The 18,005-nt window shown below is 57.9% G+C and overlaps 2 protein-coding genes across 2 annotated transcripts in view; both read right to left on the bottom strand.

Annotated features, from left to right (window-relative positions):
- Nucleotides 1-2,354, bottom strand: part of TEDC1 (tubulin epsilon and delta complex 1) — a 70,826-nt gene extending 68,472 nt beyond the window's left edge. The window contains exons 1-2 of the mRNA XM_039699293.1: nucleotides 2,273-2,354; nucleotides 2,067-2,159 (exon numbers count right to left, since the gene is read on the bottom strand). Of these exons, the coding sequence (XP_039555227.1) occupies nucleotides 2,067-2,159; nucleotides 2,273-2,354 (175 nt within the window). The remainder of the gene's footprint in view (nucleotides 1-2,066; nucleotides 2,160-2,272) is intronic.
- Nucleotides 2,355-7,527: 5,173 nt separating this feature from the next.
- Nucleotides 7,528-11,514, bottom strand: CRIP1 (cysteine rich protein 1). The gene is made up of 5 exons (XM_039699267.1): nucleotides 11,357-11,514; nucleotides 8,551-8,645; nucleotides 8,402-8,459; nucleotides 8,229-8,276; nucleotides 7,528-7,881 (listed from the first exon to the last, which is right to left on the bottom strand). The coding sequence occupies exons 1-4, from the start codon at nucleotides 11,394-11,396 to the stop codon at nucleotides 8,236-8,238; spliced, it is 234 nt and encodes a 77-aa protein (XP_039555201.1). The 5' UTR covers nucleotides 11,397-11,514; the 3' UTR covers nucleotides 7,528-7,881; nucleotides 8,229-8,235.
- Nucleotides 11,515-18,005: the final 6,491 nt, after the last annotated feature.

Raw genomic sequence — 18,005 nt, forward strand, 5'->3', positions numbered from 1 at the left:
TCCCGCCGCCCCGGCCCCAGCGGGAGCGCCCTTCCGGGCCGCGCTCCCCGCGGCAGCGCCGCCTGGCCGCGGGGAGGGGGCACTGCGGGCAGACAGCCCTGCCTCTCCCCTGGGTGTCCCTGCGTCTCCCTGCATGTCCCTGCATGTCCCTGGATGTCCCTGCATCTCCCCGCACCTCCCGGACCGCCGGTGGTTCCGACGCTTATTCGGCCTGCGCGCATGGCTCGGGGCACAGAACGCCCCGGGCAGTGACCCTCACATGTCACCTCCCATGGTGACCCACACACGTCACCTCCCGAGCCATGGACACCCCTCCTGGCCCGGCAGAAAACACCCGGGGAAACCCTGCGAGTTTCCCCCAGCCTTGCTGGTGGACAGAGCTGTTGCAAAGCGGCTTCGGCTGCGGCAGGAGCAGAGCGGTGCTGCGGCCAGAACAGCCCCGGGACACGGCACAGCAGCGCGGGCAGCAGAGCTCTGCCGTGTGCCCGCCTGCCTCTCGCTCTGCGGGGCGCGGTGCGGCCAGCGCGGGTCCCCCGGCTTCAACCCCCCACGTGAAGCCATCCCAGGGATTAATCCTTGGGGGCCCGAGGGGAGCAGAAACGGAGCTGCTCTGTAGGAGAAGCCTGAGCTCCTGAGGGAAGTCCGGCCGTGAGCAGGATTTACAGAACCAAAACCTGGCACAGAGATGGATGCCTGCTGTGGGTTTGCAGAGAGAGCACAGCTGGTGTGTGCCAGGGACACGGGTCTGCTCCACCAGCGCCGCGGGGATCCTGCCTGTGCCTGGGCATGAGACCTGCTGGAAGCCCCCACTGATGGTTTCTTGGCCAGTTCCCCAGCTCATAGCCCATTTAATGTGCTCACTGTGGATCTAGTGTGATGCCTTCCCTTTTTTTTCCCACCAGCATCTGAACAACATGAAACAACATGTGAAATTCCTTCCCGCTACAGAACAGGCTCTTGCAGCCAAATGGCTGCTTGCAATGAGGAGAGAAATTGCAGTGGTCCAAAGGGTCCTTCAGGCAACGTGAACTGTGTTTGCACTCTTCCCTCTGGTTGCTGCTCCCTGCCTCCCACCCCTGCGCTGGGGAGCACAGCCCTTTCCAGTGCAGAGAGCTGCTTTAGAGCTCTCCCTGTCCTGTCGATCCTGGCTCCTGCTCCAGCCAGCCCTGAAAGGACCCCTGGGTGTGAGTTATCCAGGCTTAAGGATTTTTAAAATATCTTCTCCAGCAGCTGTTGTCTCACATCCTCCTTTCCTAATGGCCTGGAAAGCATTTTCCTTATCCCTTGTCCAGTTCTAGCTCAGCAATCTGTATCCACTTCTTTGCTCTCCTTCCTGACAGGCTTGGCATTTCCACATGGTTCCTTGCCTTTGGTTTCCAACAGCGCATAAAGTCCCTTTTTATTGCCCAGAGCCTTATCGAACCGGGACAATCCTCTGCTGTCTTTGGCATCCTTCTTGGCTTTCCATGCCTTGCTGCTATCGGGTGCTGTCTGCTCCCTCCATGACACATCGCTTGTCTATTTTCCCGTCCCTGCTGCAGTCTCCAGGCAGGAGGACCTTCAGCTGCAGCCAATTTCCTGTGTTTTCTTGACCACTCCATAAACCCAGCTCAAAGCTTTCCCTGTCCCCACACACATTCCTCTGTCTAGGCCTTTCCTCCCCAGGGCAGCTGCCGAGACAAGGGCTCTCCTGCATGGCCCGGTGCACGCACAGGGAGTGGCACTGTCCATCACCCCTCCTGTGGGCTCCTGTCCCCCAGCCAACCCCCAGGCCAGTGAGCATCGCCACTCAGCAGCTGGGATTCACACCGAGAGCCCCCGTGCCACTCTCCTTCCCGCTGGCCAAACCAGCCCCGTGGCGGCCCAGCACAGCTGGCCAGTGTCCCCGGTCCCTTTGCCTTGGCTCCCCCGGCACGCAGCCCCGTGGGCGCAGCTGACACAGGACGCCTGGCACTGTGCAGGGCTGGCAGCCGGCCACGGGCGGCTTGGAGGCCAGGCGGAGCATCCCAGGCTCCCAGCATCCCAGCAGCACAGCGGGTGCTTGGTGCCGGCCCGCGAGGCCCCACTTATCTGCTCTGCCGGCTGCCTGGGCCGCGCTCCCAGCGTGGGCGAGGCCAAAGGGAAGGCGATGGTTTCCTGCTGCAGAGATGGACCATGTGCTATGGACAGACAACGGAGGTGATGGTGTGACAGCCCCCCGTGTGCTGTCCCAGCACGGGTGGCAATGACACCCCGCTGGCAGCAGAGCCCTGCTCATCCAGGTCACCCTCACCTCCCCTCTCCCAAGCAATAGCGTCCTGGCAGATGGAAACCAGCCGTGGCTGGCTGACATCAGCACACAACCCTGATGTCATCGTGGAGCGTGGAAGCCCCCAGGACCCTCTCTATAGAAAGGAAGCATGACAGAGCTGGCTCATCAGCTGGTCCCTGGCTCCCAGACACTGAGGCAGATTCAGGGCGAGCATGGCAGTGGGGACAACAATAGGAAGGGAAAGTCCAGGCACATACTGAGTGGCCAGGGATGCTTTAGCTGGGAGAGGCCACTGGACTTTGCCCTCTCTGGGTTCCTGGGCCCGCGTGGTGCCACGCAGCCACACAGCCTCCCATTTTCGGCACGATGTGTCATTGCCGGGTGACTCAGTGGGGCCAAGGGCGCCTGTTTGCACCCGTGCCATGGCAACTCGCCACCACACACGGCCCTGCTGCGTGCACAGGGCTGCCAGGGGTGATGACGGTGGCCCTGTCCCATTGCCTCATGCCGATTGTATGCGATAGCAGCCATCCCTGCCCGCTCCCTGATGTCACCTCAGCCCGCTCTGCCAAGGGCAAGGTGTGAGCTCTCCTCCTGTAACAACAATTTCTTTGGAGTTTTGGGGTTTTTTCTTAATGCTTTTATCCCCGTGAAGGTGTGGGCGGGAGCCAGCCTGTCTCCTGGCCAGGCCTCCAAGCTAGGCTTCAGCGCTTCCCATGCTTCACTGCCAGCTCGGGTAGCCGTAGTTCCTCACGTCTCTTCTTCCCCTCTCCTTTCCCTCTCCTTCCTGCAGTGTGGTATCTGCTGAGCAGCCATCAGAGCAGAGCACAGCTTCCCTCCCTGCCTGCTCGAGGGAAGCTTTGGGTGGCCAGAGCGTTTCACACCCTGAGCAGGTCAGGCAGGCCGCACTGCTTTCCACTGCAAACATTTCCACTCCTTCCCTGCACCCTCCTGGCCCTTTCATACACATTTGCTCTTCCCTTGCTGGGACATCAGGTTAAGCAGAGTGGGAAAAGGCATGACCTGGCAGCATGGCCATGGTGCTGGCAGAAAGGAGCTAAGCAAGCACAGGGCTGTGAACACGGATTGCCTGCATAGATGGGCTGCAGCAATGCTCTCATGACTCCACAAATGCTCTGGTGCAGGTTTTCCGGGACACAGGCAGTTAGCAGCACGCCTGTGTGTGGGCTCTACCACCAAAATTCAAGGTCAGCACCCAGCATTTGGGTGGTTAAGAAAGGTGTTGGCGTTTGAGGCCCTCTGATGCAGGGCTTTCAGTATGATAAGTGAATTGGGAACAATTAGAAAAGAGGTCTGCGGTCTCAGCAACTCTCTTCTTGGGAATTTCAGCCTTTTTACTCCAATAGCCAAGTTCCTCTGCACAGAGGGAAACTCCCTCTGACCTCCTCCCCCAGAGCCTTTAACACAAGACTCACCAAATGAAGACAGAGGCCTCAGTGGGAAGTCCTTGCACCCTTCCCTCTTGGAAACTCTCCCTGTTTCATTGAAAATAACACAAGAGGTGTGAAAGTAAAATTCAGCTCTAGGTGTCTGATGTCAACTTTTCTGCTTCTGCTCCTTGCCTGGGTAAGCCACCCAGGACCTGATAAACACCCCCAAGGCTTTCTGCAGCCAACTGCTCTCCAGCACCAGATCACCAGCAGCAGGAAGGGTGAGAGCAGAGCAGCCTGTGCCCTCCTCACCTTGCTCCCTAGCTAGACCTCGGGTTCCAGTACTTCAGTTCATGCTCCCATTCACTTCTTGTTACACCACTGGCTGTCATACCCAGAGTCCCTCTGCCTCCAGTATCTTCAGTGTTTGCTGGAGGTGTTGTTCCCCAACAGGACGAAGGTTTGACCCCCCCTTTTTCACCTCTGCAGAGCTGTTTCCGTTGCTGAGATGGGGGTTCCCCAAACCACTGCCTTGCAGAGCTGGATGGGAAGTCCCATCTCCACCCGCGATCTGGCAGAGTTCCTGCTGCCTGACACCCGCTGCACGGCCCCTCTTACCACACTGTCTGCACAAGAAGGCAGATTTCTGAGGCGTTAGGAGATGGACACTTTTTTGACCTAAAAGATATCAGAGCTTAGCATAAATCAGCTTGAAAAATCCCCAGAGTGGTGGCATGCTGGATACCACCCAGCTCCAGCCTGACTTCATCCCCATGAGCTCTGTCACAGCACAGAGCAGGAAGCTCCTGCAGCCACAGCCCCTGTGCCACTCTCCCCAGCCAGAGGCTGCATAAACCACCTCAAGGGAAGTGGTAGAAGTGTCACATCAGTGTCCCCATCAGCGCTGGCAGGAGAGGGTGAGTGGCCCTGTTGGTGCCCCAGCAAGGTAGCGTTGACCTGGGCACCCAGCAGATGTTAGTCCAGATGTGACCTGAAGGCTGCAGCCACACTGCCAGAACACAGCCCTATCCAGGGGCCAAGCCTGCTGCCCTCCCTAAGCATGACCCTGAGGAGAACCTTGCTGTAGGACTTCCAGCCTGAGCTACCTCCCTTGCCAGCTGCAGGCACAGGGAAACATCTGTCCTGTGCTTCAGATTAAGGTCTGTCAATCTGTGCTAGAGGACACAGGGTCAGATCACCCTGACTGGCCACTCCTGCCTGCACTGTGCCCCCACGGCTGAAGGGCCCCCCAGCCCCCTTTCTGCTCCCCTCTCCTTTTCTCTTCTGTACAGAAAATCACAACGCTGGGATGGGGAGCAGCAGCAGTTAAGTTTCTAAACCCATCCTGTTTTATGTCTTTGCCAAAATCTCTTCTGCTTCCCTACCCAGGGCGTTGGGGCTCGCCCACACCCAGCTGCCAGAGGAACTATGATGTTGTTTGTTTTTTTGTCACAGTGATGAAGTGTTTATAGCAACTATCACTCCACAACCCACGGACTGATCTCAGCCCAAGCTTAGGAAATAACGGCAGAGGAAGCACAGCCCCTTTCTTCAGAGTCACCAACAGTGGCGTTTCAGGTCACCAAAGCAGGGAAGTTTTGTGCTGGGCATCACCATGCTGTAAATCACCCAACAACTTTTGCTGTCACAGATGGGCAGAAATCTGGGATTTGCCCTCAGCATCTTGCTCTCCCTGCTGCAGGAGCAGCACAGCCAGGACCTCACCACACTGGGAGGGAAGGGACCGTCCTGCCTGTCCCAAGCTCCCGCCAAGGCTCAGAACCAAAAGCATCACAGATGAGAGGCACTGGAAACCACACTGCTGTCTATGCAGTCACACTGCAGGCCACAGAGATTTACTGTTCAAAAGGAGAAAAGATTGTGTCTGCTGACAAGCCCACCTCCCTGGCGCGCCAGCCACTGCCGAGCCTCACTGAGCATCCAGGGGAGGCCTGGCTCAGGCGTGGATTTCCTATCCAAATGAGATACAGCTGTGTCTGCTTCCTCTCCAAAGACCAGAGCGAGTTTTTAAAAAATCAATTTATCATGTATTTATTTTGACCAAGGCTCCTTGTGGATGTGACCTGTGCCTGAACTGCCCAACCTCACAGCATCGAGGCTGGATCAGGCAGAGAGTGTGGCTTGTACAAGCACAGTTCTTGGAGAAGAATATCCCAGCAGAAAGTCCTGGGGCTAAAAGCCATCTCAGTGGGAGCTCTTACTGCAGGGCAAGCAGAAAAACAGGACTCTAAGAAGGAGATTTTGGCAATCAATACCAAGGGGCTTGTCCCCAGCCCATGCTTGAGGGACCCCTGTTTTTTTAATGCACAAATATGTTCCCCTCTGCAGCACAGAGTGAGGCACCTGCAGGATCAGGCTTAGCTGCAGCTGCCTGGCACAGCTCAGGCCTGGCATAGCTCAGTTCCTGCATCCCTGCATGCACCCAGGTCAGGGAGAGATGTCTCCAGCCACCACAAGTACACTGCAAATCCATGGCCAGGGACAAAAGCAAAAGGCAGCACACACTGCAAACAGCAGCACACGTCAAACAGCAGAACACTGCCTCCTGCCCCAGCTGCAGCCACTGCCAGTGAAAAGGGCTGGATCACCCCAGCCTCCCCCTGTGCAGCCCCTGCTTTCCATACCTTTCACTGGTTCTTTCCTCATCCCTGCTGACCTGGCCCCTTGTACTTGGAATCAGATGCTTCTGAAACTTTAGTGCAGGACCCTGCTGGGAAGGACCCTGAGCCAAATCCACATGTCCTTTTCCCAGCTGGACGCACTTATGCAACCCTGAGGATGACAGGGCTTGTGTTTGCCATTACTTTAAATGCCTGAGGGAAAACACTATCTCAGTGGCACAGTCAGGCTGCTGAGATTCTATCACTAGTTTGCTTTGAAGCTCAGCTGGCAGGGGAAAGCCATGTCCCCGTGCCCAGAGGCAGGCTGGCAGAGAGGGACGGGTGTGGATGGCCAGGAGCCACAGGTCCATGGGTGCTGGCACCCCCGGGAGGCTGCTGGCACCCCTGGGAGGCTGCTGGCACCCCTGGGAGGCTGCTGGCAAAGGCAGCAGTGGGAGCAGGAGGTCCCTATGAGCCCTGGCTGCTGGGAAGTCTGATGACAGCTGAGCAGCAATAGCCAGGGCTTGCCTTTGACACAGACGCCTGTGTTTGTTGTGCTATCGGGGTGGGAGGCGAGGCAGCGCCTCGCAGCATCAAGCAAGTTTTAATTGGAAGTTTTAAGATGCTTATCAGATCAGGCTGCTTCTGACACCAAGGATTTTGACACTGGACATGTGTCTCTAACCCCTGAGGGTTTTGGCCAAGTCCCAGGAAGGCTGATGTGGCAGTAAAATGCAGAGCAGCCTCTAAGGAAATGCATGCATAAACTGTAGACAAAAATATCCCAGTGAGTGATGAGATATCTCTGAATATGTAAATGGAGTTGTTCAGGTTAGGGGAAGACTTGGTTAAGAAATCATTTTAGAAACATTCCTCAAGTTGACATCTTTGACATCTGTCATCCATGTTTCCAGTAGGGCAAAAACATTGAAACACAAATGAGCAAAGCTCTTGAGCCAAGCTCTTGCTTTCTAACACCACAGCTCTGCTGTCCCTGCCAGGGGAGGCTGGCTCTGCCCCAGCAGTAACCCTGCGCTTCCCTTGGCCTTTTCAGGTGGCTGCTCAGATCAAAAGCAGCAAATACCAGGTTGTCCTGATGTGACAGTCGATCCTCCCCCAGCAAGACACCTCTCTGCCCCAGCTGAGGGCACGTGAGGCCATCACACAGTGTGGGGCTCAATCCAAAGGCCACAGGGCATCAAGCAGGTGGCAAGCGCTTCATGAGCAGGTCCCGTGGGACTCCCGTTACAGAAAGCACAGCTGCTACAGGAGGAAAGCATCTTTTCATTTATTAAAGACTGAGAATACAACTGTGGGCCCGGCCACGAGAGCTGGATGCCTGAAGCAGAACTAGGTTTTGGCTGGAAGGGCGCGGTCTCCTCTCCAGGCAGCCTTCAGCAATATCAGCCAAATTTCCTACCCGGCAGGGCAACCCAACGTCCCCACCCTGGCCTCACTCCATCTGGAGCACAGCCTCTCTCCACACCAGCCCAGCCTTGGTTACTTATTGCTTTGAACGTGCTAGTCTAGTACAGGGTGAATTAAAACCAAAAATGCATGTCTGTTGCGGTGTATTTGTGCTGTCTTCAGGTTGTGCTGGGAGCCTTGGACGTCAGACCTGGAGAGGGATGGAAGAGAGGAGTGGATGAAGTCAGGCTGGGCTGGGAGCAGAGATATCCCAGGGACAGCGGTGCTCCAGGACAGATCCTGTCTTTGCCAACGGGTCACAAAGCAATAGCCTTTGGCACCCAGTGCCGGAGCCAAGCGGGTGCTGACAGTCAGCTGGGGCTGGAGGAGAGGAGCAGCTGGCACCCAGCTCCTGAGCCCTGGTGCAAGGGCTGGGAGTCACAGCCAGCCCAGAGGGATGCTGTGGCAGGCCTGCCATCCCCGCTGGCCTGAGGGAGGACAGCCCCAGCCAGCCCATGGAGCCAGAGACAGGAGGGGAGCTCCGAGGGAAGGACCAACCTGAGGCTTATTTGAATGTGTGGCTCTCAGCTCCTCCCCGGCCGAACCCTGGAAGAGATAGAGCGGGGTCAGCTCTGCCATGGGATGGTGAGCACACCGAGGGCTGGAGCTCACCAGGAGACAGGAGCCCCGAGCCCTCTCACTCCCTCCACGACCCCGCCACAGGCACCCACCTTTGGGCCCGAACAAGGCAGCGTAGCAGGGGTGGTTGCAGTAGGGTTTGCCATCGTGCTGCAGGGAGACAGAAAGAGCATCAGCCCCACCTCTGGTTGTCCCAGCCCTCAGGTGAGCAAACCTAGAGCTGCTGGGCAGCAGACCTCACCTCTGCATGGCCTCCAGACGTCAGGGTCTTGTTACACTTCTCACATCTCAAGCAGGGCCGGTGCCAGTCCTTCCCCAGAGAAGTCACCTTCTCGGCTGCCATGGAAAGGAGGTGGGTGAGTTAAGGCACTGAACAGGCACAAGTTAGTATTGTAGATTGGTTGCCTTGCCGTCAGCCCTAGGGAGGACATTTTTGGGCATTTTCTCAAGTCTGTCTGTCCAGGACAGAGGGCACTGTGTTCAGACCCAAGTGTGCACATGCAATGCTGTGCACACGCAGGAACGTGGATCCGCAGCAGTGGTGCCGTGCCCTGGGTGAGCAGGGCTTCATCCATCAGGATGGACTGACTTCTATCCCCTCTTCCAAAGACTTGAGGACCTCCCTCCTTCCAACCTCAGCCTGCAAGGGGATTAATTTCTCCCAAGTGAGCTGGAGCCCAAGAAATCACTAGAGCTGGCAGGGGTGAAAGGGGATGCTGGCGAGGACTGGGGAAGCAAAGCCATTGCCACACCCTGCCAACACAAAGCAGCCCACTCCAGCCACACCTCGGATTCTGCTGGCACCATGGCAAACCAGAGCAGAGCTGGAGCCTGGCAGGGGTTCAGGCAGCCATGGGAGGGACAACATGGGAGCCAGGACATGTTTGTGGAAAGAGGGGGGAGCACAAGGGGCCTTTTAATTGGAGCACAGCAGGGGAGAAGGGTATTTTCTGCAGGCATGTGTGCTCTTCATATTGGCAGCTGAGCTCCTGGAATTTATTAAGTGATTAAACAGAGCTGTCCACAGGAATCATGTCAAAGCCAGGTCTGAATACTGTCCCATGCCTGCAAATGGGACCAAGCCAGTGTGGGTAGTGCATGCCCTGGGAAGCTCTGGGCAGCCTGAAGCACCTTTTTGGAGTCTCAATATGCCCATAACATGCCTGTGCAAGGAGCAAGCTGGTGGCTGCAGAGGTGGGAGCGGGGGCAGTGCCCAAATGTCACAAGGCAGCCCTGCTGCCATTCCCCAGTGGCATAAAGGGCCTCCTGTGCCCACAGCCTGGCAGCAGCAACAGTGTCCTCCCCCGAGTGCCCCTGGGAGCCTGACCCTGGCCCGAGGCAGGACTCTCCTATCACAGGGTTTCTGCAAGAAGCACAGCCTCCCCACCTCTTGTAATGCATTTGCACCAGCACTTGGGCAGGAGCTCTGCTAAGGCTCATTACAGCACTCGGGCATGAAGGCAAAATTCCTGCAAACCCCATCCCAGTCCTCTCAGCATCACCTCCTCCCCACCCCTGCTCTCTACAGACACGATTTAGCCGAGAGCAGCCTGAGGCACGCCCAAGCAGGACGGCCAGGCTCCAAAAGCCTCAGGGTGCCCCAGAGCCAGGCTTGCTCTGCCTCCTCTGACAACACTGGATAATCTGCAGGCACAAAAATCATGCACCCAGCTTGGTCCTCCAACAGCTTTTGAACCCTCCTCATCCTCTGCATCAACAGACACATTTTGTAATAAGTGCAAGCGGGATAAGCGCAAGGTCAAACCCCTCCTTGGTCAAACGGTGCTGTCCCAGCTCCTCCACGGCCACACCTGTGGGCACAGCAAACCCAGCTCGCCCCGACCGGGACTGACCCAGACCCAAGGGAAAGGCACACGCTGCCACCAGCGCCTCGCTGCCTCCGGATATCAAGGCACTCAGGTAAATGAGGCACGCCAGGAGCCTGAGTGGCAGGAGGCAGCCACAAACTCTATTGTGCCTGAACCGCCATCCCAAAGCCTGGCTGCAAGCAGCGAGTTCAAGGCAAGGGAACATTCCCCAGCCGCAGGAACCACAGCCCCAGCAGCTCTGGGCAGCGCCCACGCCAGCCCCAGCACAGCTCCCCAGAGTGGGCAACACTGACAGGCACAGAGAACAGCTCCTGTGTTTGAGCCTCCAGCTCCTTGGCTGAGCACAAATAGTTGGGGCACAGGAAATAAAGCAGAGAAAGAAGTCAGTGATGGCACCTGGGTTCCAGATCCCTCATCTTGAGTAAGTCAGAAAGCAGGAAGTGTCTCTAAGCTGCTCCCAGCAAACCCCTTCGAGTTCAGCTATGCCAGGCAAGTCTCAAGTTCAGCTATGCCAGGAGAGGTCTGGCAGAGGAACCTGCCCATTCCAAAAGCTGATAGCAAAGTGAGAAGCTCAAACCCCACAAATACCCTCAGACAGGACAGCAGGTCCACGGCCCCAGAAGGGGCAGGAGCTTTGGGGCCCCAGTTTGGAGGGAAGACATCTGCGGGAAGCCCAGCAGTAGACAGCAGCTCAACGAGGCTCACACCTACCCTGCAACAGCGACTTAAAAATAGCACCCAGAGGTGTCATCCTGATGTGCTAGGTTTAGCAGAGCAACGCGTGGGCGACCCACTGACCCAGGCACTTGCCCGAGGGCAGGATTTGCCATTGGGAAGGTGCTTGCTTCACCTGCCCAGGCTTTCAGAGCAGCAGGCTTTACCCGCTGGCCCTTTGGGCTCCAGAGCGGCTCAGGGCTGCGGGCTGTGCTGGGAAGGAAGTGAGGCTGGGCTGCCTTGCTGCTCTGGAAGCACCCAGTGCAGCCCGCGCTCTGCAGCCACGCATCTCCTTGGGGGTGGATCCACAGGATCACCCACCCGGGGCACCCCGGGACCCACAGCGCAGGGCTGAGCAATTCTGGGATAGCCCAGGAATGTGCAGAGATGGGGTGCTCAGCATGGGGGCCAGAAGCCGGGGTGCCCAGAGGACCCACAGCCCGGGATCGGTGCCCGGCAGGTGCCCCGAGGCGGGGGCGGCTGCTCGGGGCAGGAAGCCCTTACCGAAGTAGACCTCCTTCTGGCAGCGGGGACACTTGGGCATGGTGTCGGCTCGGCTGGGCTCGGGGCTCCGTTCGCAGCGCCTGTGGGATGCTCCACGCCGGCCCCGCCGAAGTCACTGCTCGCCTGCCCCGCCCCGCCGCCCCGCCCAGATGTGCGCCCCGCCCAGATGTGCACCCCGCCCGCAGCTGGAGGGGACAGCCCGGGGCACGGCCCTGCCAGGGCTCCCGAGACGGGGTCCTGCGCCCTCTCCAGCCCTACACCCCCCGCACCCCTTGGCCCTGCAACCCCTGCAGCTGCAGGTCTTGCGCCCTTTGCAGTGCACAGCCCCACACCCCGCTGCCCCCACACACAGCCCTGTCCCCCCCGCAGCCCGGCCCACGGTGTGCTGGGGGGTGGCCGGGAGCCCCGCTCCGAGCGGGAGCTGTGCTTGGCATCCCTCAATTAACCCCATCCCCAACAGAGATTCATGGGGTGCTGCCCACCTGGGCTCCCCCCTCCGAGCACAGATACGTTTTTCTCCCAAGGGAGCATAAAAGTCGAGCCTCAAGGAGGGTCTCCTGCCTTTTTGGAATTTTGGGGTGCGGGGTGAAGCAGGCGAGAGTTCAGGACTGTAACCCTGCTCTTGCAGGACAGTGGGAATGGCGTGGGTGCGGCACACGGCGCCGCTCACTGTGGAGAGCCAGCCCATCTGTGTCACTGACTTTGTCATTTTATTAGGGGGGAGGACTTGTTGTTCCTTTGTGCTTGGCTGTGAAGGAAATGAAAAGCCTATCCAAAGGTCTGTTTTGTATGAAACAATCCTCCCCAGGGCACGTTGCTGTGCTGGAAAGGTCATGAGGGCTTGTGAAAGCCAGCGCCGGGACGCCTAGTGACTGCCTTCCGAAATGCGAGGCATCCCTCCCGACACAAACAGGGCCCTGCTGACACCGGATCCCACCCGTGGGTGCAGGAGGAGAGGCGGCAAGCTGTGCCCAGAGGCGAAGTTCACGTTCAGATGGGACTGCTTTACGACCTAACCGGGCACCAGGAGCCTCCCTTCCAGCACAATCCCCCTGCTGATGCTCCCTGCTGCTGCCAGTGGTCCCGGTCTGTGATCCCACAGTTGGCAGCCCAGCTGCAGGCTGGGGGGCACCATCCTGCTCCAAGGGCAGCGCTGGGCTCAGCAGGGTGGGCAGCACCCACGCCAGCAGGATGTCACAGGGAGCAGCTGCTGGCTGAGGCGTGAGTCATGCTGAGACGCTGAGACAGTGTCTTGCAGTATGGGAGGGGAGGCAGAGTGTCCTGCAAGGGCCTCCACCCTGCCTCCGCCCCATTCTCCCTGCCCTGAGGCACCAGTACATGCGGGCACCCCTATTGCAGCCACATCACGTCCCCCTGTGCCCAGACACTGGGTGAGCACCCAGCTGGGTTACCCAGGCCAGCACCCTTCCCCACACCATGAGGGGTCCAGCTGGCACCCTGATGAAATGTAGGGGACATGTCCTGTACCCCCTCTGGTGGACCTGCTTCCCCTCCTACACAGTGCCAGGCTACTTTGGGGCCACTGACTGGCTCGGACAGATGCCTTCAGCTGCAATCCCTTTTAAGGCAGGTTTTGTGCCAGCTGGCAGCTGAAAACTGCCCTCCTGCAAGTCTCCTCCAGCTGGCCAGCCCTGTGGCCAGTCCCCATGGACCACTTGGCCTAGCTCCTCCTGTGTCAGGAATGCTCCCACCCCGTCTGGGCCAGCAGGTGCCTATGCATGGCACCGCACACCGAGTGACCCGGCTGGAGCAGAGCCTGTCCCCTCCTCTCTGTGTCCCCATGGACTTTCTGGAGATTGCTCTGTTCACTCAAGAGAGCAGCCATAGGACCAGGGCCACTCTCACAAGGAAGGCACCACTGAGCCACATGGTGCTCTCTGCCAGCCCTGCCTGCACAGGGCTGTGTGCCTCTGGCCCCTCATGGCTCCTTGGTTGTTGTGGCTGGCCCTGCTGGGTTACCAGAACCCACAGACCTCGGGCTACACCCAGCCTGCTTCACCAGGAGTGAGCCAAAGCACGGTGCTGTGTGCCCTGCAAACCTACATGAGTCCCAGCAAGCCCATCTCAGCGGGAAGGCTGCTGTGGGGCACAGCCCTGGATTCTGCACCCCATGGAAGCTGTGCCTGCACCCTGCCCACACCTGTCCCCCTGATCAGCAGGCATGCACAGGGCTGGGGCAGCACAGCAAAGCCATCTGGCAGAAGGCCCCCGCAGGGAGGGAGGAAGGGCTACAGGTGCTCCTGGAGCACGGCAGCATCTCGGGAGCCCAGGGGATAGAGCCTCCTGCCCATTTTACAGCACTGAGTCCATAAACACTTGGAATGCCAGTGTGAGAAACCCATCAGTGCTCTGCGATGGAGCAGTCCCACTGTGCTGGAGGGAGCTGGCTGGAAATGCTGCAGCAGGCTGACATTTGGGATCACTGCTCCTTCTGCCATCCAGGGTCCCCCAGGACACAAAGCCGACTGTGTGGGAGCCTTCTTGGAGTGGCAGTGAGCAGCAGCCAGCTCATCCCTCTTTGTTCAGGTGCTGCCCATGGTGCCATGCCCACACATACAGACAAGGTCATCCAGTGGGCAGCTCCAGTGCTGGGCAGAGACAGCACCAGGGAGCAGCAGGAGAAGGGCAGGGGTGGTATTTTCAGCAAACCCAGGTCCCACCCAAATCTTCATTTCAAATCAAGGTTCATAGCCTGACAGGGAAACAACCCAACCAGCGCCAAGCAGAGCAGCCTCTTCAGGAAAGCACAGCTTTATCTTATCTTCAGACCTTGTTCCAGCTAATTTAACCATTAGACTGAGCATGCCTCAGCTGTCAATGCCCTTTGATAGGAATCTGTGGGTGAGGCTCTATCCTGAAGCATCAGGCGCCAGTGCTCCCCGACCGCATGGCAACAGCCCTCGCAAAACCTGGGCTGTCTCATCTGTTTGTTTGGGTGGTGTTGTTATGGCCAGGGCTAACCCTTCCCTTGGCAAGAGCCAGCACCAGCTCCATCTGTGCCCTATTTTGTGCAAGGTCCCTCCAGTCCCCCAGAGTTTCTTGGGTTCCTGGGGCACAGTTGCGAGTCAAGAGCTCCTGAGTGTGCCAAAGTTGCTTGCCCAAGTATCTCCCTCAAGCATCTTGGCCACTGGTGACTCCTGCAGTAACAACTGGAAAAGCCACTGGCATTTTGCAGGCAGGGCGGTGACATAAGCCGATTTGGGTTTGTTTTGCTAACACAGCAAGAAAAAAAACAGCTATTTCCATGCAGCAGACCAGCCCATCTGCCCAGACAGCAGCTCCAGGCTCCCACTGCTGCCCCACCTTGGAGGCTTCCACAGTTCTCACAGCCCCCCAGCACCCTTGCACGGAGGGGAGAGGGTGCACCAGTGAGCCAGGGACCAGTGACACCCCGGTCCAGCATTGTCCCAGCACTCTCACAACCGTGAGTCCTGCAAAATCTCCCTCCCTGGCCATGTTTCAGCCCACACTTGTGCATGCCAAAGGCCCTCTCAGCCTAGACTATTTGTTGTAAAATATGCGCCACACAACCCAGCGTGGAACTCTAATTTGACAAGAAAATTATAGGATGGCTTAAAATAAGCCTGGCAGAAGCTGGGGGGAGCTGCCAGGCGCGTGATGCCATCAAAAGGCCCGTGGAGCTCCCGGAGTGCCCTGCAACAGGGGCTGGTGGGCTCTGCCCCCACTCCCCTTCCATCCCTCCGGATCTGCACGCGGCTAATCCCATTACCAGACAGACAGGAAAACAGAGGCACGAAGGCGGCTGTCAGGGCAAATTACACCCGAAGGAAAACCTCTGGGATACGTCTTCATAAAGCTGACAGGCTGGGAGTAATTGTGAGCAAGACAGCAGCAGGAAAGGCCTTCTGGTGGGGGGCTTGGGGAAGGGGCTTGGGGACGGGGCTTGGGGAAGGGGCACTCTGCGGGTTTGTGGCACACCCACCAGCACACTGCCACTGGTGCTGTAAAGCCCCAAAGGGCTTGAGCCTGTCAAATACACTCACTGCCACGCCAAAATCTGTGCTCAGTGCCCTTGGGGACACAGTGCAGAGCCGTCCTGCCTCGGGCACAGGCAATCACATGTCTGCTTCCAGCTGAAACTGTAAAAACGCTTCCAGGCCAGCTCAGGCAGCTGGCTGCCCGCACAGCCCCTTGTCAGGTCAGCTCTCACCCTCAGAGGCAGGGTGTGAATTATCATCACGGGGTTAATGTTACACTGCACGAGCAATAACAAACACGCAGCTCCCGGCTCTGCGCGGATGGAGCACGCAGGGCTGCCCACGTGGGGACAACAGGGACACGGTGCGGCTTCCATCCGTGGGACAAAAGGGTGTGGCAGCCCTTGTCTGCCTTTCCAACCCTGCCAAGATGTGGAAAATCTCCTCCAATTCCACCCAGGCTCCCCCAGTCTCCCCGAGCACAGTCTGGCCAAAGTCTCTGCTACCATCTGCTCTTTTCTGCAAGTTTCCATTAGTGGCAGCCCAAGAAAACCTCCTGGCTAAATCCTGCTGGGGGAGGATTCGGTACATTTTCCTGGCATGGCCTGGCTGTTTCTATTGTGGCTATCAAATGGGGCCAGGATTGTCAAGAAAGCAAAGTCTGCTGCTTTGGAGAGCTGCCCAGTGTCCAGCAGGGATTGCCTCTGCCTGCCAGGGAGGTGCACATGGGTGCTGGGGCTGGCAGGGACTGTGGACAACACTCAGGGGCTACTCTCAGGGGATCTGTGCCAGGGATCACCTCCCAGCCTCCCTGGGCTGGCTCCAGGCTGTTGATGCCACACCTTTTATTCCTGGTTAAAAATTCACTGGAGGTGAGGCAAAGGGGTGCAGAAGTGTTTGCTCTCTCTGTGAGCACACAGCTCAGTGTGGTCATGCTGTGGTAGTGGAGCAGGAAGGTGAAAAGGATGTGATTACTGTGCTCTGACATCCCTAGGCACGACAGAGGGCCAGGGCAGAGCAAGAGAGAGGAGAAGGAGTCACAAGTTTGCTCATATTAGCAGCCTGCACGCCTCCATGCTGGCACAGGTATTCCTCCCCCAGCAGTCTGCCCCTGGGCACTCCAGGAGCCCCTGGAGCTCCTGGGATGGTTCCCAGCTGCTCACCCTGCCTGAAACCTCAAGGCTGATGCAGAGCTCCACCTGCATCCTGGGGTGTTCCCTCGTGGATGCCCCCAGGCAGCAACACCGGTGAGGGGGGAGCCAGCACATCCCTCACCAGGGTCACAGCCAGAGCCTGCAACAGCAGCTCTCCCTGCCTGACACTCCAGGGCACTGCACTGGCACTGGATTTACAGCCCAAGTCCTTTTCCTCTGCTTGGTTTTGTGCCATTCCTCCTCCTTCATCCCTGCCTGCCCTCCTACACCCTCTCCAGTAGTTGCACCCAGTTCTTTAACCTCCCACTGGGACCAAGCCCAAGCTCAGCCAGGCCAGGAGAGCCCCTCTGCTGACTCCAAGAGCTGAGCCAGCTCTTGGCCTGCGTGGAAACAAGCTGTGCTTACTGGGTCACTTTCAATATCCCATCTTAAATCACATCTTCCAGCACTTCATCCTTTTGGCTCCTGTTTATTGACTTCCCAGCAAATGCTTTAAATCTGTCTGGCTTCTGTGCCCAGCTGTGCTGCTCTGGCCCCCGGTGTCCCAGAGCCATCCAGTCCTGCTGTCTCCCTGCATGTCAGGACCCTCCACACCGTGATGGCTGCATCTCCTTTCCCTGCATGGACTGGCTCAGATGTACCCAGGGCTGTCCTCATCATTCCCACCCCTACCAGCTCCTTTCCTGGTGTTTCCCATGTGTGCAGCGTGCTGTGCCTCTCTAGAGCAGCCTTTGTGCACCCTCCATCCCTTTTCTGGGCCGTGAATGATGGCACAAGCTGTGCAGCCCCGTTTCTGGTGTCACAGACACCCTCAGCCCTGTGTTGAGAAGGACCACTAGGTGACAATCCTGCTCTTCCTGCAGCCTGGGGACACCCAGGCTGGCACCCGTCACCCAGACTGCCCTCAGAACAGTTTGACCAGCTGCTAAGTTCTCTGGTGAGCTCTGCTGGCTCCCAGGAAACCTGGGAGCCAGCAAGTGAAATGTCCCAGGACAAATCCACAGGGCTTGGGGGATTTCCAAGCAAAGCTGCATCCACTTTGTTCTCTATTTTCATCTGTACCCTGGAGAGCTTGTCTGTAATCACCAGGGCCCTCCGACTTTTTTATCCCACTAGCAAGTCCAAGCTGAAAAAAAAATTTAAATATTTGACATCCCTGAGGGGAAGGATGTTTTCCAATCCTCAAGTAAAGGAACACTTTAAGCTCACATAGGCCTCCAAAAATAAATACAAAAATGCACCAAGGATTACAGGCCAAAGCTGCCTTCCCTGCTTGAGGAAAGTGCCACTCTGTTGTGTCTGTGCCCTGGTCCCCAAACTGACCCATGAGCACAGAGACAGCCCCAGCCCCTCAAGGCACACAGCTAATCCCATGTAGGACCTCAAAGACTCCTACAGCATTCAGGTTCCTGCTCTTAACACCCACCCTGTGGGTACCTTCTGTACCTGGGGACACTGTGTGATGAGAGGCATCCTCCACCTACCTGAGGGTGCGGGGACATTGCCCACCCAGAGCCTGAGCAGCCAGGTTGTGCC

This window comes from Passer montanus, unplaced genomic scaffold (genome assembly GCF_014805655.1).
Source record: "Passer montanus isolate IOZ18808 unplaced genomic scaffold, ASM1480565v1 scaffold131, whole genome shotgun sequence".
NCBI lineage: Eukaryota > Metazoa > Chordata > Aves > Passeriformes > Passeridae > Passer > Passer montanus.